Source organism: Plectropomus leopardus, chromosome 17, assembly GCF_008729295.1.
Source record: "Plectropomus leopardus isolate mb chromosome 17, YSFRI_Pleo_2.0, whole genome shotgun sequence".
Taxonomy (NCBI): domain Eukaryota; kingdom Metazoa; phylum Chordata; class Actinopteri; order Perciformes; family Serranidae; genus Plectropomus; species Plectropomus leopardus.
The window spans coordinates 16021321-16047815 of NC_056479.1; the positions used below are offsets into that span (position 1 = coordinate 16021321).

Consider the following 26495-nt stretch of genomic DNA (forward strand, 5'->3'; position numbering starts at 1 on the left):
AATTATTTATTAATAGATCTAAATATACAGGCTATAAATATACATTTTAATAAAATAAGAAAAGGCCTAATAATAAAAAAAGGTCATTTTTTTTGTACAGGTACTTATATAAATATACTTACTGCCTAAAATCCACAAAAGTGAACCAGAAATTGCACAATAAAACAGTCTGGAGAAGAGCATCAGCTCATAACATCACTTGTGGATGTGCTAATGAATTGCACTTTAGGGAGCTATAGTGTGCAGGCCTGTCTTCATCTTTATTTTTAAAACGCCCAAAATACAGTATACCATGTTTGTTTCAAATACTTATTTTCAAGTCAAGAAATGACATAACCACTTCAAACTTTAAAATGTGCTTTACATTTATTAAGAAAACAAGACGTCTTATATGCAAAAATGGTTTATATACACAATGCTTGTAAAGAGGAAGGCACCAAAGACACATGAGCAGTTACTGCTTGTTGCTGGCTCCATAACAACATTTAAAAACAGGATGTGGAAAGGACTGAAAGGATGTGAAGTAAATCCAAAACAAGACCTTATTAGCAACATAATTAGAGACTTTTAGTTTGCTCTCACTATGTAACAATCTTTATTTGAATGGTTAAAAAAAACTAATAAGACAATAGTGGTGTCGTGATAACTAAAATATATATTATTTATTACATAAATACAATAGTCTTAATGTAGCACATTTGATGTGTGCATTATTTACTCCCTTTTGTGGCTACAGACAGTCCACTGTGTGTGCAAGGGGGAAAATAACAATCTGAGAATATCCTTAATACAAAGTACAACTTCTGTCAAATCTAAAGATTTTATTCATAGAACATACACATTTGTAATAAATTATTTTTAGTACAATTTTCAGGTTGTTACTATTAGAAAACACCTGCTATATATATCCTTGTTACTGCTATAGATTGAAAATGGACCAAATGATGATATGGCTGCGATTGTCTGAACATTAGAGCGTGTGTACGGTTGTGTGCATGTGATGTACCACGACGGGGGAGCCATCTACACATTTGGTCTCACAAATAGCTGAAAACCAAAAGTGAAGCATTCTCCCCGAACCTCGCTCGTCCCCCGGGGACAAAATAATCTGAAGTCCAACCATGAAGCAAAGTGACGGTGCCATTCATCTTCACAAGTGCTAGTAATGCTAGAAAGTGGCACGCGTGAGTCGAATGAGAACTGCAGGTCAGTTTTTAACTGGAAAAAAAAGTAAACAGGTGAGGTAATGTCCTCCTAGATTTTACTGGTATTAACACTCAGTGTAAAGATGGCAGCAGCACTCATCTTCCTCCTTCTCCTCCTCTACTTCTTCCCCTCACATTCAGAAGATAATGCCTCATTAGGCTGCGGAACGAGGAGAGCACTCGTACCATGATGGTGCCTAAGATTCATGCAATCATGTTTTTTTTAACCAAAACCAGAAAATTATTGTGACATGATATCAAAAAGTGAAATCATTTTGTGGTTTAGGTGGCTTAGGTAACAAGGATGACAATAATGTAATGTAAGCCATGAGGAACATACCTTCAGCGCCATTTCTCTGCCCATTTGGGGCACCTCTCTCAAGAAATCAAAGCACCTTATCTGGATCCTCCTGGATACACCAGTGGCCCCGCCCATAGTGCTTTGGCTTCTTTACGATTGGTCCCGTGGGAAAAACTGCATACAGTTTGGTAAAGTGATCCTCTCTTGCTCCTCATTTGTCTGTCATTTGTTAAGGTTGATGGTGACATAAGATGTAGGTATGTAGCCCTCGTCCCCATTGTTTCTACGGACACGGGTCCAGCCATCCCCTTTGTCCTCCTCTACCACGGCCAGCACCTCACCCTCCTGCATAGAGATGGTCCCTTCACTGGCACCTGAGAGAGAGAGAGACAAACTAGATGGTAGCAATATCCCTGTTGTTTTGTCCTTGAGTGTTTTGCATGCAAAGCCATAGAAAAAAATCTGGGACTCGTGATATGGTTTTGATCTTGCTCCTCATGCAGATTCCCGAAATCGTTTCCTCCCTATTTGCTAAGTAACAATATGGTCAGAACTACAGGGATGTGCGCAGGTATTTGCTCAAGTTGCCTGAGCAACAGCACATTTGCCTTCTTTGGCAAAATGTTTTATTTTTTCTGATGTGAAAGAGGAGTCAATGTAGCCCATATTAACAAAAGTGAGACCAAAACAACATGACACAAAGCAATGTTTCTTAAACCCTCATGTGACACCGTTGTTGCAAACCCTTGAACGATCTGGTGGGTTTCAGTCTTTTTAAGTTGTGAAAATGAGTAAGGAAAAATGGCTTCAGCCTTTAATACCTGGATCGACATCACTTTTCTTGTGCTGCACTGAAATGTCTTTCACAAGCACTGATTCCTTTCTGTGCAAATTGGTTTAAATTCTTTCAAAAACATGTGACAAAAGGCAATGAGGCAACAAAACTTGGCAACAAAATGTCACACAAATTGCAAAAAAAAGTAGATCTAAAACATATTTTTAAAATGTTCAGAAAAAAATATTTATAATTATCACAATTCTGTATTTAAAAAAATGTTATTAAATGATTATATTCAAAATACATTATATGTTTAAAACATTATATATCTGAAATATTTTACAGAATTATAATTTTTGAGCAGGTGTTTTTTTATGAATATTTCAATCAATAACAGAGTTTATCACATCTGTGCATGACATTGTCAGTTTGTTTCATCTCTAACATAATGTCGAAGAAAGTGCTGTTCTTTAAAGGGGCTAACTCCAGACGCATCAGTTCAGAGAGCGTATGGAGAGCCTGTTGCTCAAGTAAAATACTTGATGTAGCTAAATTAAAATATGGGATGATAAGGCCAGAAAATATGTTCATGAAATCCCATATGACATTGAAATTGCCCTTCTTTCAGGTTAGAACAACATCCTCTGGGGATCTCCCTGCAGAATTACAGTGCATGAGGTATTTGCCTATCAAAAGGCAAGCAGCTATAATTTGGGAAAATATGTGCGCCCTCAAATGATAAAAATTTAAAAATACACTAATTTGTTACTGCCAAATAGCACCCCTTGCTAATAGCACTTCCATGTAGATTGCTCCTATTCAAAGAAATAGTAAATCAGAAAAAACCTCTCCTTCAACCTGGTGAATTCCAAACCGATAGCTGAGATTTAAAGGAAAACTGATTTTTTCATTAAGACATTTAGTCAGAATATTTTTCATATATCCCAGTCAGCTAAAACAGCCTGTGACATACCAGGAAAGCTGTACATGGCTGTGCATTTCCCAATAGGAGTGGTTAGTTCCTCATCCTCAAAGTCATCATCAAACTCAGCGTAGATGGCCTGGGAGGGATCAGGAGTGCTTTCATCGGAGTGAGCTCCATCAGGGCTGGAGAGAGAAAAAAAAAACATAGGTTTCCTGTGCACATCATTTTGCCAAACAAACTATTAGTGGAAGTTTGTGTTACCTGAGTACATCGTGAGCGCCGTTGTTGTTGAATGTGTGAGTTTTATAGCGCAATGTGTCGCCTCGACCTCCTGCCTCAGCCAGCCAAGTCTACAGAGCAGAGCCACAGCGAAGATGAAAAGGAGACATATCTTAAATACTGTTTATGGTGATGCATTGTGTAGAATGTTATTCTTTAGTTTATAATCACCTAAAAATAAGACATGTTGTGTTTTCATTACCTCAGAATGAGTTGTTTTTATCTAAATAGGGAGTGGGTCCTCATGCACAGAGTCCGCCATGTTTCACTACTATGTTTGTAGAGTAGCTCTGAACGGACAAACTAAACACTGGCTCTAGACATTTCATGCATTCAGCCTATGTGAGATTTTTTTTTTTTTTTTTTTACACGTAAAACTGCTTTATTCAGTATTTTTACTGGTTTAAATCACAGACTGTGTTTTGGAGGGGGTAAGACCTCTGTAGATCATTTGGCTCCTGATAAAAACCTCCTGAATGTCTGGATCTTAAGTTATCAGAGACAAAAGTGAACACACATTAGTAGGTGCTGGGCAAGCAGACAAACATCAAAAGAGAAACACAAATTTGTAAGGTTAAACTGCTTTATTCAGTGTTTTTATTGGATTTAATCACTAGGTTTGTTTTTTGTTTTTTGTTGGTTTTTTTTTTTTTTTTTGGAGAGGAAGAGACCTCTGTGAATAATTTGGCTCCCAGTAAAAACATCCTAAACAAGGAACACTGAAAAAATTCTAACTGGGAGAAGCTTCAGCTGGCTGCACTATACAATTCTCACTGCTAGATGCCATTAAATCCAGCAAGATCTAACGCACTGTCAGATTCACTTGTGTAGTGCAATATCACATAAAATGGCCCATTGGGCTCACCTCACAATGGTAAATCGTGACTTTATAATATGAATTACAAACAGAGGTCAGGATTACCTCATACTTGTTGAGCTCTCCTCTGAGCCGCTCTATATTCTGGGACGTCTGGCTGATTTGAGATGCCAGACTAGCAGGGTCTCCCATTTGAGGATTTTTCTCATAAACATCTTTCATTTTCCCCAGGGCCTCACTAAAAAGAGAGAGAGGGAGGGAGAGGAACAAGGGAGGAAGGAGGGGGTGACTTTCAGTAGAAATCAGTTCCCTGCAGAGCTCAGAGCTGAGTAAACAATTCAAACACTCACACAGACACCACAGAGATATATACACACAGATGTGCTCTGCATGAATATGATATCCACACTCCCACCAGGGGAGTTCTAACAGAGATGGTTATTAATACGCAGAAGGATACCCACGTATACAAACAAACGCTCACACACACCTCTGATCTACTTCTTTTTGCAGCTCTTTGCAAATTTCCTCTAGCTTCTGTTGTAACCTCTTCCTGCGCTGCTCTGGAGGAAGATGCGCGAAGTCCTCTGTCACTGTAGGCTGCAAGAGTTCACAGGAAGGGGCATGTTAACACTGAACTTTGTCTTGCACTTCACAGTTTCATAATGACTGTAACCATGGAGAAGAAACAGACACCTCAGGAGGGACATGGAACCTGCGGTTTGAGTTCAGCTCAAGGGGAAATGTTTAACCGACACAACACTAAATCTCCTGGTTACACATTTGTTAGGCTTATTAATGTGACGTCAGCTCATACACAACAGTGAGCTGAACCCAAAACCAACAAATGTGAGGTAGAAATCTCTCAAAACTTCATATTAGCTTATTTTTTTATGTTTGGGAAATGAAATCTTGAACAGAAAAAGGGGACCCAAGAAAGTGCAGAGACTAATTGAGGCAATTTTGAAATTTGTTTCCTCTTGTGTAACCACGAACGCCTCCTTTGCTCCACCACCAGGTGGCCACCTCTTCAATACAAATTCAAGTGGACAAACCCTTTGCCGCATAAATTCATCATAGATGCTGCAAGTTCAGTCATTTAATCACATAAAGTACAATAGAGCTTTTTGAAAGGGAAATTATTTTTGATAAGATGAGCTCTTGTAATGAAAAGGTGGTCATTTTTATGTGTCACACAACAGAGTCCCTCACACCAGCTTTGTGATGTTCGTATTACCATCATCCTCTCTGGAGTGAACTTCTGAGGGGAAAAAGAAACAGTATGTTTATGCACAAATCTCATAAAAAAATGTTTTTGAAGTGGTTCTTGCTTTCCTCACTTCTTACATTTTTAACATGTATAAATAAAAGGTCCACTGTGAAGGATTTAGGGGGACATATTGGCAGAAATGGAATAAAATAAGTATGTTTTCTTCAGTATTTAATCACCTCAAAATATGAACTGTTGTGTGCTACACAGGCAGCAGGTCCTAGTCAGTGGAGATCACCATGTTTCACCACCATGATCCTACAGAAACCCAGAGTTGACAAACCAAACACTGGGTCTAGATAGAGCCATTCGTGTTTTCATGTCAGCCAACACAGTGGCTCAGAAGACAGAGCGGGTCGTCCACTAATCGAAAGATCAGAGGTTCGATCACCAAAACTCCAGTCTGCATGGTGAAGTACACTTTAGCAAAATACTGAACCCCAAATTGTGTCAATGTCTAAAACTGAAGCAGATGGAGCCTTGCACCACAGCCTTGGCCACCAGTCTGTGAATATGTGCATGAATGGGTGAATGGAACTTGAAGTGTAAAAGTACCTTGAAAGGTTGAACGACTAGAAAGGAGCAAAACAAGTGCAAGGCCATTCAGCGACAAGGTGCACTGTTTTATAATATGAAACTGCTTTATTCCATGTTTTTACTGCTCTGAATCACCAGATCCATTTATTTTGGAGAGAAGGAGACCTCTTCACACAATTTGACTCCCTGTAAATACCTCCTGAACGATTAGAAATGAGGTCAGCACCTTTTAAGTTATCAGAAAAAAAGGTTGAGCACACACTGGCAGGTGCCGGGCTGGCAGCCCATCTGCAATATGCCAAACAGCATAGGAAAAACAAATACTTGTGACATGACACGGCTTTATTTAGTGTTTTTACTGGCTTAAATCACCAGGTCTGTTTAAGAATTAGCTCCCAGTACAAACCTCCTGAGCTATTAACACTGAAGGAATCATAACTGGGAGAAGTTTCAGCTGGTTGCAATCTGAAATCCACACCACTAGATGGCAATAAATCCCCTTAAATCTTACACACTGTTACTTTAAGAAAAGCAAAAGAGCCATTGTGAAATGTAAAATCTTCTACATGACTAAGTGTTGAAAATGTGATTAGTCTTTTTTCAGCTAAGGAATTCAGTCATTCTTGCAAAGGAACACAGGATGATGTGCGAGCCCTGACGAGTGGAGGCCTCCGGGCACCCAAACCTTCCCCTCTGGTGACTCACCGATCTCCTGAGTGTCCGGAAGGAAGAGATTCTGGGTTTGACTGTCTTATTGATCTCCTTCAAACAGTACGACAGGGGATCCCGGCCAAACTTGGGGGAAGGGGGTCCGTTAGCGGGCGAGGGGGCGGGGGGTGTGGAAAAAGGTGGGAGCGTGGAGGGAGAGAGCTGGGGTTGGGGCGAGACCCAAAGTACCAGCACCCGAGCATGAAGTATGCAGGCGGTGTACAGGGAGGGGGGAGAGGGGCATGGAAGGACAGGAAAAAAAGGGAAGACAAGGGGAGGACAAAAACAACATAGTGACAAAGGGAAAGAAAAAGACACCATCAACACCTTAAAGCACACCATGAAGCCAGGAAGAAAACACTGCAGCAAACCCGGCGCACGAGCCAAGAGAGCATGAAAGCACAAACACACATCTGTCTCTTTGGCTCTTATTGACATACAGATTAAAAAAAAACCCAACAAAATTAACACAGCAAGCAACCAACCACGGCTCTTATCGACACGCTGATTAGCAAAAAAAAAGAAAAGACAGCGAGCAACCGACCATGGCTCCTACTCCAGAGCCACAGCAGCCCCACACCCGCAGTCAAACTCAAGCATGGTTGAAGGCTACAGTGAGTCTCAGTGAGGAACAGGGGCAGGAAAACTACACCAAACCAAATTTCAATTGCTAAAGAATTTTTCAAATTTTTTTTACTTGTTTTCATAGCATTACGAATCATGGACTTTTTTTTTTTTTACTCCCCAGCCTCATTTTAGAGATATGGTGATGCTGCCAAGCAGAGGTGTTGACTTCAGCCCAATGATTTAAACTCAAGTCAGATTTGAGTCACAATTTTAATGACTTTAGATTCGACTTGACAGAATCAAATAAAAGTTGCAACTCGACTTGGGCTTAAATGCAGATCACTTGGACTTGAGCCTTTTGACTTGAAAATATTTACCACCTTCCTGCAAGCGAAAAGATTTAAAAGTATGTAAGTTAAAAAGTGTGCCATAAATTTTCCTTCATTTCCTGAATTAATTAACCATTAACAGTGTTTAATGACACTTAATTCCCCAGATCCACTTAGTTTGAACTAATCCAAAAACATCCTGTTAAGTTGCAGAAGTGAACCATGAAGATTTAACGTTACGTAACTGAGCGCCAGTCTAAAAAAATGACACCAAAATAATGTTGGTATTATACAAAAAACTTTGCAGCGGACAACAAAAAAATCAACTTACAGTATGCAAAACTTCTGGGTCAAAAGTTATAATCAGAGACGCAACAACGTTTAATTCTGTTAAACATCTGAAGTTGCACAAAGAACACGACGACGAAGCGAATATTTAAAGAGTTAGCAAGCTAACGCATTGCTAATGTTACCTCAATAGTTAAGAGGGAAAAAAAGTTTTAGGTAAACTTGCTTTGACAAATAAATACAAATTTTAAAAAGCATTTATGATTTTTGGAAATTTGATACTGACATTAAACTCAGTGAGGAGCACTTAATGACATGTTTAGGTCTCGAAACTCAAAGTTAAGGACTTGCATGTCTTGACTTAGGGCTCGACTTGGGACTTGAGTGTAAAGACTTGAGACTTACATATGACTTGCAAAACGATGACTTGGTCCCACCTAAGTTATAAAGACAAATTATTACAAGTAATTCAATAGGGGATCACATCATGCCCCAATTATCTAAGCGACTTATTTGAAAGTGAAAACTGTTTACTTAAAAAAAAAAACAACACCTGAATTCTTACTCCCCAAATGGGTAAAACCAAGCTTATCTAAATACTGACTGCTAAAGATCTATTGCATTTAATGCTCAAATGAGTTAGTGTATGATAAATACTGTGTTAATAATCTTTTGCTTTAAAACAATTCTCACATTTTACAAAGCTTTCTGGTTTGTTTGCAACATCCCTGTGTGTCTACAGTAAGAAACCATGTGATTTTTTTGTCATAATGGCCAAAACTATAAAAATAAGACCTGTTTTATGAGCAAAAAACAAACAAACATTAAGCTGAATGAGCCAACAAAATCATTATGATTCCGTGCAAAAATGCATTTTCACAGTTCAGCCTGTGCTACCCATTGAGCCCGACCTATATACATATTATATCAATTCATAAATCAGTGTTATGGTTATAAATAGGCTCCTTAATTACCATAGAGTCATTTGCGCATATAGATTTTTTGGGACATTTGACCTTGTAGAAAGAGGTTAACTTGAAAACATGCCCACTGTGAACACAGTAAAACCTCTCGGTGTCACCTGTGTGTCTGAGTGGAAAGGTGGGGGTGGGATCTATTAGCTTAATTACACAGGAGCCTGATGTCTTCTAGTCTTCAATAGTGAACATCTAAAACCACACCTACAACAAGGTCCCTTGCGTAAATACTGAGAGCTGTGAGTACAGCACTATCATTACGTGAGCATCAACTGGATATGTGCTACTTTTCTGGAGAGTTATGGGAATCTAAGTACAGGAGAGTGACTAAGAGAGGGAATGTTAAGGGGCCGCATAAACTAAAAAGCTCACTCAAGCCAATATAGTCAGCCTCCTATTCAAACTGCTCTGCAGGCCTAATTGGGAGAGCATGACTGATGACACAGAGCAGTGTGCCACACACATACACAGAACAGGAAGAGTGCACAGCAGAACCCAGCCAGTAAGACATGCAGCGAGAAGAGAGGCGCTGAACAAGCAAACACTGCTGGGGAAGAAAGAAGGGACGTTTGGGGGGGGGGGGGGGGGGGGGGGGGGGGGGGGGGGGGGGGGGGGGGCGTGAGCTGGTTAGTGGTCAGCTACTCATATCAACAGTTCAGTTTTGGACCTCAGCAAGAAGTGCTCCTTTGAGATAAGATCCATGCATTAGTGAAGCACTCCTGACCCAAACAGATTCTGGTGACCAAATTCAAAAACAGCAAGTTTTGGATCTGATCCAGTTTTTCTGACCTGGCAAACCTGGTGTCATCCCAGTGGTTGGTACAAAGATTTTATTGTGGTGAGAGACATAATGCTAGGTTCTGGGCAGTATAATAGAAGCAGTGTGTTTGTGGATGCCTGTAGAGAAAAATTCAATGTTGTTTGGGCCCCGTGCTGATGAAAGCACAAGCACAGCAGAATGCTGACTGCCAGTTGACCTATTGGAAACCACGCTGCAGAAGGAGGGAGGGAGGGAGGGTGTGTGTGTGTGTGTGTGTGTGTGTGTGTGGAGGGGGGAGAGGAGGGCAAGGTTTATTCACTCAGGGACAGAGTCATGCAAAGGACCTGTTCTAGAAGTGTTGGGGTGTGTGTGAGTTCATGTATAATATAATGAAAGAGGTTCATGCATTATTTACTGAGCTTCACAGATGAGAAGGTTGTGTATACGTGTGTGTGCAGCCACAACCACAGGTCCATCATCAGTGCTCTCTGCAGAGGGGATTTCCTGGATCCTTCCTGCTGGCTCAGTGACTCAAAAAACATTGCAAGGAGTCACCCACTAATCTGACTGACTGCCCACCTGCAGGTTGTCAAATCTGCTGCTGATAATCATTGATGGGTGGTGGGGGGGGGGTCACTTGTGCATTCACTGCACAATTACCACAATGCAAAAAACATGTTTGACTGAGAGGCTGTGGAATGTCCTACCTTACTCTTTTTGCTGAAAAGCCAAAAGTTTTTGCTCTTATTCTTCCCCAGAAGTTCCATGGGGCCTTTAGGCGTGCCCAGGCTGCTGTCAGACGAGGCTCGGTTGATGCCCTGACTGTAGTCCTCAAACTCCACATCTCCAGGACGTTCAAAGCCCGACTTGTTCTGCTCTATTACAACCATGGAGTCCTGCAATAGATGCAATTATGGATAGGAGCAGTCAAGAGCTATTTTCAAACAGATTCACAGTTAAAACAAATGAGTCTGCATTAAGTCATGCTAAACATTAAAATCCATTTCATATTTTTATGAGACAGACTCACATTCCTCTCATTAACATTAGTGCCGGCTTTAGTAATGCCTTCCAGGCACTTGCCGATGATAGGCATCACATGCTTCTCTGTGTCTGAGAACAAGATGTAGCCTTGCGCCAACTTCCGTACTCGCCTCTCATCCAGATCCTGCAGTTTCTAGTAAACACAAAACAACAGTTGCTCAGACAGTGCTGTTATTAAGGCTGAGACATTACATAAGACACAATACAATATGCATCTCAATATTGAGCGGAAAGTTTAGTTTTTTACGATTATTAAATAATAATATAATGAAAACTTCAAAGCTGAATACTTAACCCGCAAAATGACCAAATGACCAGCTGCCAGGCTTTTAAAGAGGACCATGAGATGTGATCACATAACTCCTGTTTTGGACTCTTTACAATGGCTCCCACTATGTTTTCAAATAGATTTTAAGGTTTCACTGTTTACTTTTATTGCCCTTTATGGCCTCTACTTTGAGATCTTAGGGAAGGGGTCTTTTGTCTTTTCCAGAGGCCTGGCTGAAAACTTAAGGGGACAGAGTGCTTTGAGTCAGGACCCCGAGGCTCTGGAACGAGGAAATCAGGTTGGCTGAGTCAGTGATCTCTTTTTAAGTCTCCTCTTAAAACATATTTTTATCTGAGAGCCTTTCTTCATGTTACTTGAGTTTTAATTTCCTTTGAACTGTCTATTGGTCCTTGGTTTTTCTAGAACAAATTGTTTTTCAACTCTTCTTTTAAAACCTGTTGCTTTTATGACTTGTCTGTTTTAATATGTTTTTTTTTTGTGAAGCACTTTGTGAAGTTGTTTTGAAGAGGGCTCTATAAATACATTTTTATTATTTCATTATATTATATTATTTGTATATCAATTACTCACTGTGTGTTACCCTGCATTCTTGAAGACAACTTTGTTTTTCCCACATGACTCCACAGTGAATGAAAAACATTGTTGATGAATTGAAGTAAATAGGGGTTACGTTTAACAACAGCAAAACTATATTAAAACATCTGTTAACAAACTCTCAAGTCTTATTTATCCAGTTGTATGCACAGTACTTCCCAAACACATGCATTTGTGTTAAAACATAACTATTTAAAACAAGTCAGTACAGTCTCATGTATGGCTGAACAGCCTGCTTGGTCATGCATGTATGTCTGAACGGTGATTATATGCATGTGCATGCTCAGGCATGCTCAGGGCATGCGACTTATAAACAGAAGCGTTTGGTATTAGAGTTTTTAATAAAAGTGTATGTGTCTAGGAAGTACTGAGCTTACGACAGGATAAATGAGACTTGGATTATACTGCAGTTGTGTGAGAGAGCAGTGAATGAATGTTATGGGCTGTTAGATGCTTCCTTTTTATTTCAATTCATGAAGAATATTCACCATTTTGGATTCAATGTAACACGCCCCGAGTAAGTGACATACAAATAGTCATTTTTTGGGTGAAGTATTCTTTAAAGCATGTTGACAGGTAAAGTAAAATTAAACAATTTACCCGAGGAGTTCATCTCTGGCTTTGAATCAATATTAGTGCAATTTTTATTTCAGAAATCTAAAAATCTAAAAGTCAGTGTAAACTGGCAAAATGTAAATGATCCACTATGTGCACGTAGTACTAAAAATTATTAGAGTTCAGTGTAAAAATGTTGGTAACATAGCAATTTATATTGCAATATGTCATTCAAGTCATTTATCACTTCATTGAGGGCAGTTATAGTGTCATGTTGCCTCGTGTTATTCACTTACATTGAAAATAAGTGGCATATCAGTAAAATAGAACTGGTTCTGCTCCTTGTTGTACTTCTGAAGCTGAGCAGCGTAGTCGTTTTTGCACTCCTCCGCTACATGTGCTCTCATATGAGCCTGCTGTTTGGCCTGAAACCACAAAAACAGCAAACAGGTCAACCAAGTGGATCTGATTATACTTTTATTATATAGCCCTTCAAATGAAGAATCCCCCTTTTTACTTTTTCAACGTCTGCCTTTGTGGCATTGATGTCTTGATCAGTCTTTTCTGCATACTGTGCTGCCCGCTCCGCTTCTCTCCACTCCCTCTCAAAGCGCTTTTTACTCTGAAAAGAAAAGATGTAAGGGAAAAAAAAAGAGAGAAAGCCTGTGTTAAGTTCAATCAGCTAAGTGCCTGAATGAAATATGAGAAGGTTCTTCTATTTTGAGCAAAGCATTTTTCACTGTCTTTCTAGAAAGACGGATGGGGGAGGGAACATCTCCAATCATAACTTAATAGGTCTTGGACTGATGATATGAGTCTAAAATGGGGAACAGCTTTCTGATCTGTCCACCCGCTTTACAAATATAGCCAAATGACTTTGGACATGAAGTCATTTGCTTACGGAGAATTTTCCCCATCTTTTATAATGAACACAACACAAAGACTAAACAGGCTCTAAAAAATATCTAACAGCTTTGCTTATCACAAAAAATGTAAACATGACACATTAAAAATGATGGACGCCTCCTCGAGAAAAATGTTTAAGCAAATGTTTTAACCAATCTTTTAAAAATCTGTGTCTAGACTTACACTGTCGAGCTGCTTGTAGGTGCTCTCCAAACTCTGCTGGGCCTTCTTGGCCTCCATCAGATACTGCAGACATTCATAAAAATAGACCGAGTGAGAGGAGGGGAGGCGGGTCAGATGACAGAAAGAGAGACAGCCATGTGCAGGGGCAGACACTGAATAAACAATGACCTCCGAAAGTAAGACAACATAACAGACAAGAAAACAAATACCAGAGTGTCTGTCTGAGACATCACGTCTGCAGTGAGAGCCTGTACACGGCTGCAGTGTTTTTTTTTGCAGTTTAAGTGGGACAGAGCCAATGCATTCCTCATAGAGAAATGGCACACCACCGATCAGACCATGCCTCCCCCTGGAGACACTAAGTAAGGCCTCCTTCCTGCCACAACAGTGAGATCTCCCCATCTCCACTCCTCCTCTAGATCTCCCTATATTCTCCTCCCATGAACACTCCTCCTCAGCAGTGTGTGCTGTACACTCCAATTGGAAATCTCATTAGGCATGGCCTTAAATGTTACTGACTATGGTATGCAGGCACAAACTAAATACTCTCTACAACGATTAGTCAGTTTATCAATCGAAAATTAATCTACAATTGTGTTTTAGAGGATACACAAAGGATATTCCTTATCACTAAGTTCCCCGATATTTTAATTTAAGTTTAAATTTAGACTAGGGTTAAACGATATAACTTGAAACCATATACTGTGTCCTGATAATTAACGGTTATCGTACCATGGACATTTGCTTATCTATGGTATAGGGAGAAAAGTGCAACCAGCCAGAGAATTTAGCCAGGGTGTGCCCATCTCCTTTCCTCCTCAACTTCCTGTCAGACTTTTAGCACATATTTTTTTCTTTAAAATTTGTTTTCATGTTTTAACCATAATAAAGTGTTGATTCGACCAAAAACAAAAAAGCTTGTTTTCATTCCTTCAAAAGTGGTTGTAACTGATAATAATAATAATAAAAATAATAATGTAATACCATGAATCAATAATAATTTCTTAGACGGTTATCTGACGGTAAACATTTCATACCACTGCATCCCTAACTAGCTGACTAGTATAAACTAAGAAAACACTCCGAAAACAGTCAAAATTGAGCAAAACTTATTAAACATTGTCTGAAAAATACTGCAGATATTATAAAGGCTTTTTGAAATCACTAATTGCATTTTTTAATAACCAAAAATCATATTTTAAATGCAGCCAAAACATGACACTTTACACACTATCCTACAAAACATGATGACAACTAACTAAATAAAAGTTAACAAATAACATTCATTCAAAGAAATATTTTTTAGGAAAATAAATATTTACAAAGTGTGCCTGATACTCACTATGGCAATTTCATTGCGTAAACTCAATCACATAAAATAATTAAATAAGTTCTAGAACTGATATTTCTGTAGTCGACTGATGAGGTGGCAACAATAAATGGACTAGTCGTGCACAGGATAGACAACTACTGCAACAAAGGCTGTGGGAAATTTTCGATAAGTTGCCTTTTAAAAAGAAGCCTGAACTCAGTGTGTTACATTTTTAGTCTCAACACACCACATTATCTATGGACATGTCAAATTCAACATGTTTTTTTTATACACGGGGCTGTAAGGATGGACTTAAACCAGCCTGACACGATGCACTCCTTGCCCGCTCACCGTCTTTCGTTCCTGCTTTAACTCTTGCAGGTACTTGGTGAGATCAATGCAAATGTTCATCATCATGTTCTCAGCAATCAGCTCCCTCTGCCCCGCGTAGTCGTTCGTCTCATTCAGGATGTCCAAAAACGACTGGTAGCTGGACAACCTACCATTTAAGAGGAGGAGAGAGGAAAGGGTAGCACAATAAGAACACAGTGATGAGACCACTGATAAGATGATAAATACACAGGCTCAAAGAGCAGTCAGCAGTGGACGCCAAGTCATAATAAGAAGCTCATGATTTCCTTGTTCCTGCTTCCTTCTAGGGGCATTTAGATGGCTTCAAAAGCAGCCCCCCCCCCCCCCGCTACAGCACGAATGAAACTAATGAGAGGGCATTTCCTAAATGTGATATTATTGGCTGTTCAGTTCTGTTTTTGTTTGTTAGTTTCTCCTAGTGAGAGCTTAAAAAGCTACTAGTGTGTAAGTGAAAATCTAAACTGACCCAGGAAGCAGAATTCTAGTTGCCACAGTTTCTCAGCTGAGTAAATACTGAACCTAAAAACATCCAATAATCAATCTATCTGTGTTTAAAGACATGCTTTACAATGGATCACCTGCACTCTGGTTCATCTTTGCTACTTCGTTTCAGGTTGTATTTCTTTGAAAGGTTCCTGTGGACAGAAAAGAAGAAACCTTACTATATTTAACTATTTTTACACAACCACTGAGCTTTTTATACAATTGGATTAAAAACAGCAGTCGGTTTATATGAACATATTAAAATAGCTTTTCTTCCTTCTTTCACTCTTTCTTTCTCTCTCTGACCACATCCTGTCTATCATGTGCCAGTCTGCTCCCACTTCCTCTCCTCTCCAGCAAAGCTCAGCACTGCAACAGATGTAGGCCCGCCTGGAGACTGGGAGACAACTGGGAGAGGACGCAGCGAGAAAGAGGGAGAGAACGAGCACCCTGCAGCTGGAGAATGAGGCCAGTGTTTCACAGACAAGTTCGATTCTGTCTCCAATGTAGTCATAAGATCCCACAAACATTTCATAAACAGCCTTTCAACATGCAAACACAAGCAAACACACACATGCTGGCACAGGCTGCTTTGCACTCGCACACAAAGCATTTGAGGCAGACAGCGAGGGAGAACAAGAGCTAGCCCTACCTCAGTTGTTTGGCATAGTTTTGCTCAATCTCTGTCCTCTCTTTCACAAATTTCACATACTTCTCCACCAGCTCCAGGCCAGACTGAGTGTGCTTCTCAATGATGTCACATTGGTCCTGGAGAAAGAAGCACATAAGGGGAAAGATATTAAGCCAACACGTGTTAACTTCTGGGTAATAACTGGGATATTTCTCTGGTTGAGTTTGAGGTCATCTAAATGAATCTTAAAATGGAAGGCAATAAACTAAACACACTGACGCCTGTTCCCGCATGTTGGATTCCACGGATGCTCTCCACATGTGCACAAAATCTTGGCAGTAATTTTGAAACTTCCGCTCAGCTTTAAATCTCAAGACACCCGAGTCTTTAACAAGAGAAGGCAGTCCAAGGACACAGGGTCATGACCAGTAACGGCTGCAGAATTTTTTTTACAGAGGTGGCCATATGGGGCCACTGAAAATTTTGGGGTGGCAAACCAAAACCAAAAGGCATATTTTGAGTGTATGCTCCTTTTTCATCATTCTGTGTTCCCTCTCTTCATTTGGATATTTTTGCAGGTCCATGAAGGCAGCGAAGGTAGAACTCATCATTAGCTCTTTATTTTTCCCCAGCAGCAGTGCATCTGGTGTTCGACTGCTCCGTCTGTGCCCAGAGTATGCTCTGCGTTTCAAGAGTGTGGTGCAATGATAAAGAAATGGTATACCTATATTCCAACAGTGCTTCAAATGAACTAGCCCTGCTCCAAAAATAGGAAATCAATATGTGGCAGCAGATGTTTTAGACGTGGTGGGCCGCCACAAATCACAAATAAATAAATAAAAAATGTGTTATGGATCTGAATATAATTGCTTGATTCATTCCTTTTCCTTAAAAGACAAATATACAGCTCCTAATTTTAAGGAGTACATTGATTGTGAGAAACACAACAACAAGCCTTCTCAAGTTTAGGGAAGACTAGCGCATACCAGGACCCATTTTCATTCTGATATCTTGAGATGAGAGTTCAAGAGACCCTTTAGAATATGGCCACGTGGATCATTTTTTAGCCCCCTTCCCAACAAGCTTTGCAGACATGGTTGGTACCATAGACAAAGACTGTATATAAATATAGACAAAGCATCTCCACTTACTCCCACTATACAAAAATGAGGCCGAAATATCCCAGATGCGGCCACTGACATTTGCACCTGTCACGTCATTTGGAGCCACAGTCTACGCAGTAGCCATTTCCAAGTATCAAGTTCCTGCCCAAACATCCATCCAATAAATCTTAAGCAGTGCCATTTAACACGAGCACACCGATTTGCACACAGCTTTCAATCATGTCGTCAAAACTCCTTTTTATATCAGCAAGTAACTAATTAAAACCAAACGTATCAGAAAAACAAACACTTGGACACATCAGGGTAAAAAGAACCACCTTAAATGACAGAAACCATCTTTGGGAAAAATGTAGTAGATATATACTTTAATCTTTTAGTTTAAACCATGTCCCATCCAACATGGAGGGAGCTGGGTGAATGGCCTATATTGCAGCCAGCCACCAGGGCCGATCAAGATGTTTTTGCTTCACTTTTGGGTAGCCAATATGTCGTCCATCTTTATATAAAGTCTATGGTTGGTTCCAATGGATGCCTCGGATTGTCCAATTTCACAAATACCACTACCTCCATGCTAGCTTAGAAAATGACCGTGCAACAGCCTCTTAAAAGACAGTTATGTCAGCCTCCAAATTATTTTCACCAGGAGGAGGCCAGTGGCCCCTTTGCCCCCCGCCACTGGTCATGAAAGGAGTCGCAGGCACCAAACAGGAGGTGCTCTTCTGATGCATATCCCGCTGTATTGAGCAATGCTACAAGAATGACATTAAATAAGCTTATAAATGTAGTTCTTTGACCTATTTCATGACTAGTTTCAGATTCAGAAACCTCTTGCACAGTGCAACAGTATTTTCTGACTTTTCCTTTCCATATTGCAAAGTGTGATAGAGCTATAATGTGCCTGCTTTTCTTCTTTATTTGGTAGAGCACTTTATGACACCTTCAAGCTCAGACAAGCCTGTTAAGAGTGAGAGACGATATCTAAGCCAGTCGTCTCTCACTCTTCACTTTAAACAATTTCGTGATGCTTTCCGCGCTGCTGACTTCAGTACTGAGGAGGGGGCACGTTGAAAGGGGATTGCTGACAAGTTGGGCCATGTTCTTCTGAACCCTTCCTACCCTTCAGGTAAAATACAGACAAGAGACAAAACCCAAATGAATGAGACAATGTTTCACTTAATCACAGAGCACAGTTAAAGGTTAGAGGTCTGCAGTCCATCACCTCAATAAAATCTAACCAAGAAGCAGCATTTAATTTAAAGTCATTAATTACGGAGCAGAAGTAACAATGGTCAATACAGCTGACTTACAACTACAGACTTTCCAATTTCCTAAGGTGCTTTCGTTTACACAGATTTTCTTATTAGTTGTAGATGTGCATTTGACTTGCAGGTGGAAATGGTAGAAAAGAATAGTAGTAAACAACCTATAAATACCCAAAAATTAACAATTTATTTATTTATGAATGATTTAGCAGCAGTTGTCTGCAACCAGCCCAACCTCACCACATTAACAGGACACAAGACTACAATTATACACACTGACTGTAAAAAACCTTGAATCTAAGATTAGATTCTTAATTAATGAAATTTCAATGTGCTGCCACTAATGAAAAAGCAATTCAGTGTCAGCCTGTAACCATAAACGCATAAAATAATCAGTGAAGCAGTGGGAATCAAAATACGACTGAAATGCAATTGAACTGGTGAGGAACAATTAAGACTAACTAACTGTAAAGGCAGACGCACAGCTGGAACAGTGGCTGTAGGTCGAAGCCAAACTTTGCATCTTCAGAAAATTTCCATAGTCAGACCTTTTATTAGCTCAGAAAGATGCTAAAATACTCACTCACACTTTTATTACCAGCAATTTGGAGTATTGTAATTCCCTTTTATTGGATTACCTAAAAAGTCTAAAAGAGCACTACAACTCAGCGTGCTGCAGCCAGAGTCTTAACTAAAACAAGGAAAGTGGATTACATTACCCTACTGCTTAGGACACTGCACTGACAGCCTGTATCCTTTCGATTTGATTTGAAGTTCTTTGACTTGTTTATAAAGCTATACATGACCTTACTCCTACACGGTCTTTCTTGCCTCTGGATATTAAAATGGCAAGCTCTCTCTGTTTGTTTAAAGTAAATTAAAGACATTTTTATTTTGATGTAAATATTATACACTTAGTTTTTTTATTTTTAATCATTAATCATTAGCCCTGGTGTTTATTTTATTCTGACTTTTGTTTATTGCTTTTTACATTTTATCATTAATAATGATAACAATTATTATCATTATTATTATTATTACAATTATTTACAACAAAGATGCAAAGTGCTTTACAAAAATAAAATGATATACAATTATAAAAGATATTTTATAAGAATAAAATCCTGGGAAAACAGGAGCTCGTGAGAGATTTGATTGTTTTGTACTTTTTTTAAAACTGTTTTTGTTTGTTTGTTTAATTTTTAGTCTTGCAAAGTTTTCTTTACCATTGTTAATTTTTTTCCTGTTGTTTCAGTTTTGCCATGTGAAGCACTTTGGGTAGCATTTTATGTTTGAAAGGTTCTGTATAAATAAATTAAGTTGCATAAGGGTAACTTAGAAAGCTGAAACATCCAAATATTTCAGTTCTTGATTATAGATTTTAACTGCGTGACTACATGGTGTTTGTACATTATTTTTGTGAAAAGGCTATGATGGTAGAAAAGGAAAGTTACATACTACACACATCTTTTGATACAGGCATTTTGCATAGATAAGTATTATTTGCATATTCCATTTCAGGACTGCTGATCAGTGTGTGGCAGTGTGTGCAAAAAAAGGTCAACTCCTGTGGAGATTAAAGGTCTGAAATTGTTAGGCAAGCAGTTGTTTTGGGTGTAGCGTCTGTGTAGGTTGGACAGCAGGGAGGTCCCCAAACCTGTACTTTGTCTGCTCCTTATCTCCTCAGTACCTGCCAATGCATCAGTCCCATACACAGCTGCACAATACAGTCCTTGTAATATTGATAAAATTTCCCAAACTCAGGTAAGATTTGCTGGACAACTGAACATTCTGCATTAAAGATATGACGGCCAGAATCACAGCTGTCCTTTAATGCCATCCGTCAGTGGTCTTTATGAGGTTCACCCACTGTGATAAATACATCTTTTTAAGAGCGTCAGAATTTTCTCTAAAATCACAATAGCTTATCAGGGAATACTGCGAGCATAGAGACAGAATGAGAGTAGAACGGACATTTATGTTCAAACCAAGGTAGTAGGATGCTCAGAGCAATGACCGTTTTTATGTGTATTGCTGCCGTTGCAACTGTCATAGCGGAGTAACATCTGTATGAATTTACATATAAATAATCTGACTTGCTGAAAGTTGTGATTGAGATTTTGCAGTAATGACCAAAAGAGCAGTGGAGTAGCACATGTTCAATAAGCGATATGTTACATTCACAATATTGCCGACACTGTTATTTCTCTGTTTCTTTTGTTGCCATTAATTGTGTGTTTGTTGAAACATAATGTAACGTTATGCAGCTGCCTCGGAAAAATTAGAGATGTTGTTCAGCGGATGGCTGAGAGGCAGCAGATACAAATATGTGTAGATCCAGCATATTTTTACATTATTATGAGTTGGTGATTGCTGGAACTAGATGACTAACAAGACTAACTAGTATTTTTTTGTTACTATTATTTTGTTTCTGTCGAGTTTGACTGAAGTGTGTTTTACGATTACTCAACAAGGCAAAAAATGTGAAGTTAGTGAGAGAGGAAAACTTTGATTATTGCATTTTGTGAGAAAAATAATGGTAAGAATAGCCCCAAATGACACTCCCAAACTAGTGAGTGTGACACACTTTTCAATCCCACTGACATTTTTTGTCACAATAACAACTAACAACAACTGCCATTTTCTTATGTAGCAGTCAAATGACCACAGCAAACAGTCCAACGTCCCTTCTCTAATTCTATTACTATGATTATGAGGATGCTGTGTCCCAGCGTTGTGCAAAATAAAAAACAGTTTCAGGCGTTGTTGAGTCTCCAGTTTTTACACCACGAAAGAAACAACACACTTTAGTGGCTTATTGTCCTACTGCCTCTTGCTCTAATAGTAAAATAGCATTTTTAATACATTTCACAAGATTATTTATATGATGGGATGTAGCTGAGTGGATGGAGCTGATTTGGCCCACAATAAAAGATTTAGTTTTAGTTTCACTACGATCTTACATCTTGAATTACAAAGACGTTGTCAAGAAACATATTAATGACTGTCACTTGAAACATATCACCCCTAAAGTAATTCAATATGGAAATACTAACTTCACCAAAGCAAAAGTGAGGTTGATAGGTTTTCAATGTAGTCAGTCCCTGGGAGCCACAGGTGGTCATTTGAGTGGGTCTCAGCAAAACGGAGTGGGTCCCCAATTAAACTGGTGTATTTTGATGAATTCTAGGGTATAAGTCGTGTTTGGTGTTATATGGTTGGAACTATGGTGATAGAATCAGCATCATTTTAATACAAATTCAGAAACTGACCTTAGTAGTAACTGACAACACAGCGGAAGAGACACAAAAACAAAAAGTTTTGCACACTTTAAAACTATGAGAAACAGTTAAAGTAGATTATATATATATATATTGTTCTTGATTACACTTTTTTTTGACATCATATTTGTATAAGTTGAGAGTTTGCTCAATATACATTCTGCATCCTGTGTTTCTAATGTTGAGAGCATCATTGCTGGAAAATTATGAGCCTTGGATGAACCCACAACTATGTGCTCTTTTATAAATGGCAGAAAAAATCTGATAATCTCTATAAATTAACTCTGACAGTTTGATTCAAAACAAGAGTGCTCCAATTAGAGAAAAGCCATCCTAATTAAAACCATCTTAAAACACATCAAAATAACTTCCAAGGACATAATCATTGTCTCGTCAAACACCAGTGCCTGTCAAACCACTATAATTTAAATCCATCCAAAGCCACAGTGAAAATGATCTTTATAGGTCCCCATAGACTCGTATTGTACTAAAATAATTTTCATAGATCACAAACAGTTTGTATATGAAACTGCTCCTGAACATCTTGTATATTTAAATGGACTTCAAGTGACTTGTGAACGCTTCAAGTTTGTAAAAAAAAAACCACTTTATTTTGAAGTAAAGCGAAGCACAAAGTGTTTATTCTAAGGTGTCTTGCAATTAGTTTTAATTCATTCAATGTGTGGACTTTGAACTAATGACTAAGGAGAAGTCTGGACTGCATTGCTGGACCAGTTGGGATCCACTGGTCCAGCTTTTACATATTGTAATGTATTTCTAATAGGAACATTTATCAGCATCTTTCTCGCCTCCACTCATTTTACCATTTTTGATATGTAAGTAGATCTGCCTTGGTAATTATAGAACTTCCAAACATGGAGAGTTATAACCTATTTTTGAGGCTAATATAAGACTGCTACATCATGCTTCAAAATCAAAGTTCTTTGTGTGCATCCAACATGTCTTTTACAATCCATCTTCCAATACTTACAGAGAAAACTGGCATCAAGTGAACACCAAATAACTTCAAAAGGAGTCACCCAGAAAGTCACCGACCTACAAGGCTTGGGTGGATGCTTCACTCCTGAGTCACCCTGTGTTCCAGAAAATTAGGGGCCTGGCCCGACCAGACCTGCCACACTGTGGTTCTCAGGACTGGCCTGGTAGCACTCACTATCACAGCTTAGACACTGATCTTGCACTGTGCAAACTTGTGCCTTAAAATAGCCATTGGATTAACGACAATCAGGACAGATGCCATTGAGCTGACTTGGCCCAAGTGAGGACTCTTCAGACAAACACTAGAATTATGCCTGCGGGGCTTTGTCCGACCAGACAGGTGCGGCTAGAGCCAAATAAACCTTCTGTACAAAGACACTGAATGAATTCATTTATATTCCCACCAACTAAAGAAAGAATGGCAGCTTTTATGTGTAGTTTCCAGTGCGGCAACTTCATGCCACGAACAGGAAAGATAGAGTCTGGCTGATTAATACTGGGGGTACGGATGTTTCTCTGACTCAATCAAAGTAGGGCAAAACTAATTAGGCTGTTGCACCAGCATGGAAAAGGGACCGGGGAAGAGGCCTAGGGGGAGACTCTGTAATGAGGTCACAACCTCCCTATCCTCCTCTTTGCAATGCTCCATTTTACATATCCAGGTTCCCTGAGCATGTGTGAGTGTTTGCAAATGTGTGGCTTTATCACCATGGTACAGTGCTACTGACACAAAACTGTGGCTGTTTGTTATAAGGTGGGATTTTTCAACAGGGTTTGTTTAGATTCTGGATAGTGTCACTACTGTTAGCAGCAATTTACCAGCTGAAGGAGCTGAATTTACAGGGATACTACTTACTTCTACTTCTACTGGCAGAAACTCAATGTATTGTATGATATGTGTGCTTTCTCATAATCATGTGAAAATAAGAACTGCTGTGTTTTTGTTACCAGAATGACACATTTACATCAACATGGGGAGCAGGTACCACAGACGTACGATTAAGAGAACGGATTAAAATGTTGCAGGTGGGACTTCATTCCTATGAAAGCTGCTCAGTGGCACATGGAGCCAAAAAAAGGCTCCATTTCCATGATATGAAATTCCCCGGATGATCAGCGCTGCTTCTGTGTTATTGGGTCCTTAAAACAAGCGCACTAGAAACTTCCACCAGTCGAGCCGGCTACTTTTAGTTTGGTGCTCCGCCAATTTGAATGGGGATAAAATGATTCAATCTTGCGGCTCTTTTAGACCTTCAGAATGTTATCAGACCAAACTGATTAAATCCTGATAGTGATTCACAGACGTCTCTTTCCAAATGTAAGTCTATGGGAAAAAAGTCTTTTTGGGCTTAATGGCACTGCATGATGGGCTTGGGTGAAGTAATTCCAGTGTTTGGCCACTATGGAAATTGGCTTCAAAGCTTGGTGCACTTCCTAGTGGCCTGGTAGGTCCTTATCTCAGGAGTCTGCCATGTTGCACCACAATGTTTCTACAGTAGCCCAGAATGGACAAACAAAATACTGATTCTCGATAGGGCCATTCCTGTTTTCGCATTGGCCACCATAGTTAGCATTCCCTCTGTGTAGAGCCAAAGAGTGTCAGAAAAACACTGATTTGTGATGTGAAATTGCTCTATTAAGTGATTTTATAGGGGTTAAATAACATGGTCAGCTCTGAGAAAAAGCAAGAGATTTAAGTGGATAATTCAGCTCCCAGTGAAAACCTCCTAAACAACAACTGGGAGAGAAGTTTCAACTGGTTGCAATCTGCAATCTTACTGCTAGATGCCACTTAATCCTACAAGTTGCTCCTTTTATTACAATAATGGTCGACTGAGCCCCAATTACAAAAAATTTAAAAAATCACATCCTATAGGTATCTATTTGCACTCAATCCAACAAATGACAGCTTATTTGAAAATGAACATCTCTTGAAATCAGTGTTTGCTGAGTAAATAATCATGTCAGATAGACACATGAGGCAGTTCATCAGTGATGAAGCTTGTTGTCAAGACAAATGACAGCATCTGATTTCATCGCTATGGAAGCAAGGCGTGCCAGCCTGTAAACAGTGAGCCATCCCACTGGGTACAACCCACCTCGGCACGTTTAAAACGCCTTTGTGTGTGCAGAATAAATAACACTCAAGCACCATTTTCAACCTGACATCAAAATATCATTGAAAATTCATAGTAAACAATGTTGTCAGTCACGCGGGACATACAGGTATTATATCTAAAACTAATCGCAAAATAGACATGTTGCCACAATTTTGATTTAGCCTACTTCTAGATGTTTTAAACAGAAGACTATGTGAGTTATGCCTGGCTTTAGAGAGAAAATTACCGCTTTCTTTCCAATGCAATAATAAGTTTTGATTTTATGCAACTCACATCTGTTTGCCTCGTGCACTGCAGATATCCCACTATAAAAACACGGCAGGCAATAACACAGTTAAAAACTAAAGTTTCAAACAAAAACAAGGCATCCAATCGATATGCGTGCAAACGTGGATCCATGATTTACTGCTTCACCTTCCACAAGAGCAACATGTTGGGCTTCAGCTGACCCACTCTTTGTTTTAAACTAACCAAACGCTGAGGACAGACACTTGTCCGAAAATGGAACCACGTTCGTGAATGCACCGCTCTGCAGCGTCTCGCCGCCTCTTCAGATATTTATTCCTCAACAACAAGACGTTTAACGACTTTCTCGACAAGCACTGTCTAAGAAATCGCATTATTTTCACACTATACGTATTACTACCACAGCAGACAAAACGAAAGACTCACCCAAAGCTCTGTGCCCCAGTCCATGTTCAGCTTGTCGGCCAAGCTGTCTGAGTATCCCGAATACAAAGAACTTCTCCAAAGTTATCCCAGCAGCTCGGAGGACGGCCCTGGCGAGTCTAATCCCGAGGTGATAAATCAGTCGTAACCACTGCGCACTCCGGTTTAGACTCCTTCAGCAAATAATCTAAACCGGCATCATGATTAGCTAATTAACAAAGGCTGGCAGTCGTTAGTCTAGTTTTATCCAAATATTTTTCATAGCGAAGGAAAGAGGGATAAACTGGCTTTCATATCCGCGTCACTCCCAAATCCTAATTCTTAAAGGGGCAGTGTAGCGAACCACAAGCGACACTGGTCAGAGGACTGTGCTGCATCCTTGCTGTTGGTGTTTTTAGTTTAACCCGGTCCCTGAGCAAGGCATTGACCTCCAGGTTTTTGTTTTTTTATTTGGGTGCCCTGACATGCATCCTAGAATTTATCATCAATAAACACAGATTACATCTTTAAAAACTGACGCTCGAACACACTCACCCATGAGACAAAAATCACATATGCATATGAGTAAATTTAGAGCTGGACACTTGTTTCTGTACTTACAATCAATTTTAAGTGACTTCTCAAATCGTGAATTATTTATGTTAAATAAGAATACTGTCCTTTAACCCAAAGCTTATGATGTAGCTGTAATATAATGTTTTTAAAAGGCCTACATTTTTTTAATGTGACCAAAGTACAAAGTAGGTTTACAATGCAAACTTAGGCATTGACAACAAACTTAAATTGTGAAAGCAAAAAAAATCTGAGACCATGAAGATAATCATTGTCAAGTATATTCAGTGAGCAATGAAGTTTCCAAATACACACACAACACATTACCATTGTATAACTTTATTAAGAATAATAATAAAGAAGATAAAAACTAGGTTA

General features: G+C 39.3%; 1 protein-coding gene across 3 annotated transcripts; it reads right to left on the reverse strand.

Annotated features, from left to right (window-relative positions):
- Nucleotides 1-340: 340 nt before the first annotated feature.
- Nucleotides 341-25893, reverse strand: trip10a (thyroid hormone receptor interactor 10a). 3 transcript variants are annotated; one of them, XM_042504599.1, is made up of 16 exons: nucleotides 25569-25892; nucleotides 16132-16247; nucleotides 15575-15631; nucleotides 14976-15123; nucleotides 13313-13375; nucleotides 12741-12845; nucleotides 12520-12648; nucleotides 10772-10918; nucleotides 10449-10637; nucleotides 6818-6982; nucleotides 5543-5566; nucleotides 4796-4905; nucleotides 4411-4543; nucleotides 3471-3559; nucleotides 3258-3391; nucleotides 341-1880 (listed from the first exon to the last, which is right to left on the reverse strand). In XM_042504599.1, the coding sequence occupies exons 1-16, from the start codon at nucleotides 25590-25592 to the stop codon at nucleotides 1729-1731; spliced, it is 1785 nt and encodes a 594-aa protein (XP_042360533.1). In that variant the 5' UTR covers nucleotides 25593-25892; the 3' UTR covers nucleotides 341-1728. The 3 variants fall into 3 exon arrangements, with proteins under 3 accessions (XP_042360533.1, XP_042360534.1, XP_042360535.1); XM_042504600.1 differs by lacking the exon at nucleotides 5543-5566; XM_042504601.1 differs by lacking the exons at nucleotides 5543-5566; nucleotides 6818-6982 and having other exon boundaries at nucleotides 25569-25893.
- Between the last annotated feature and the right edge of the window lie 602 nt (nucleotides 25894-26495).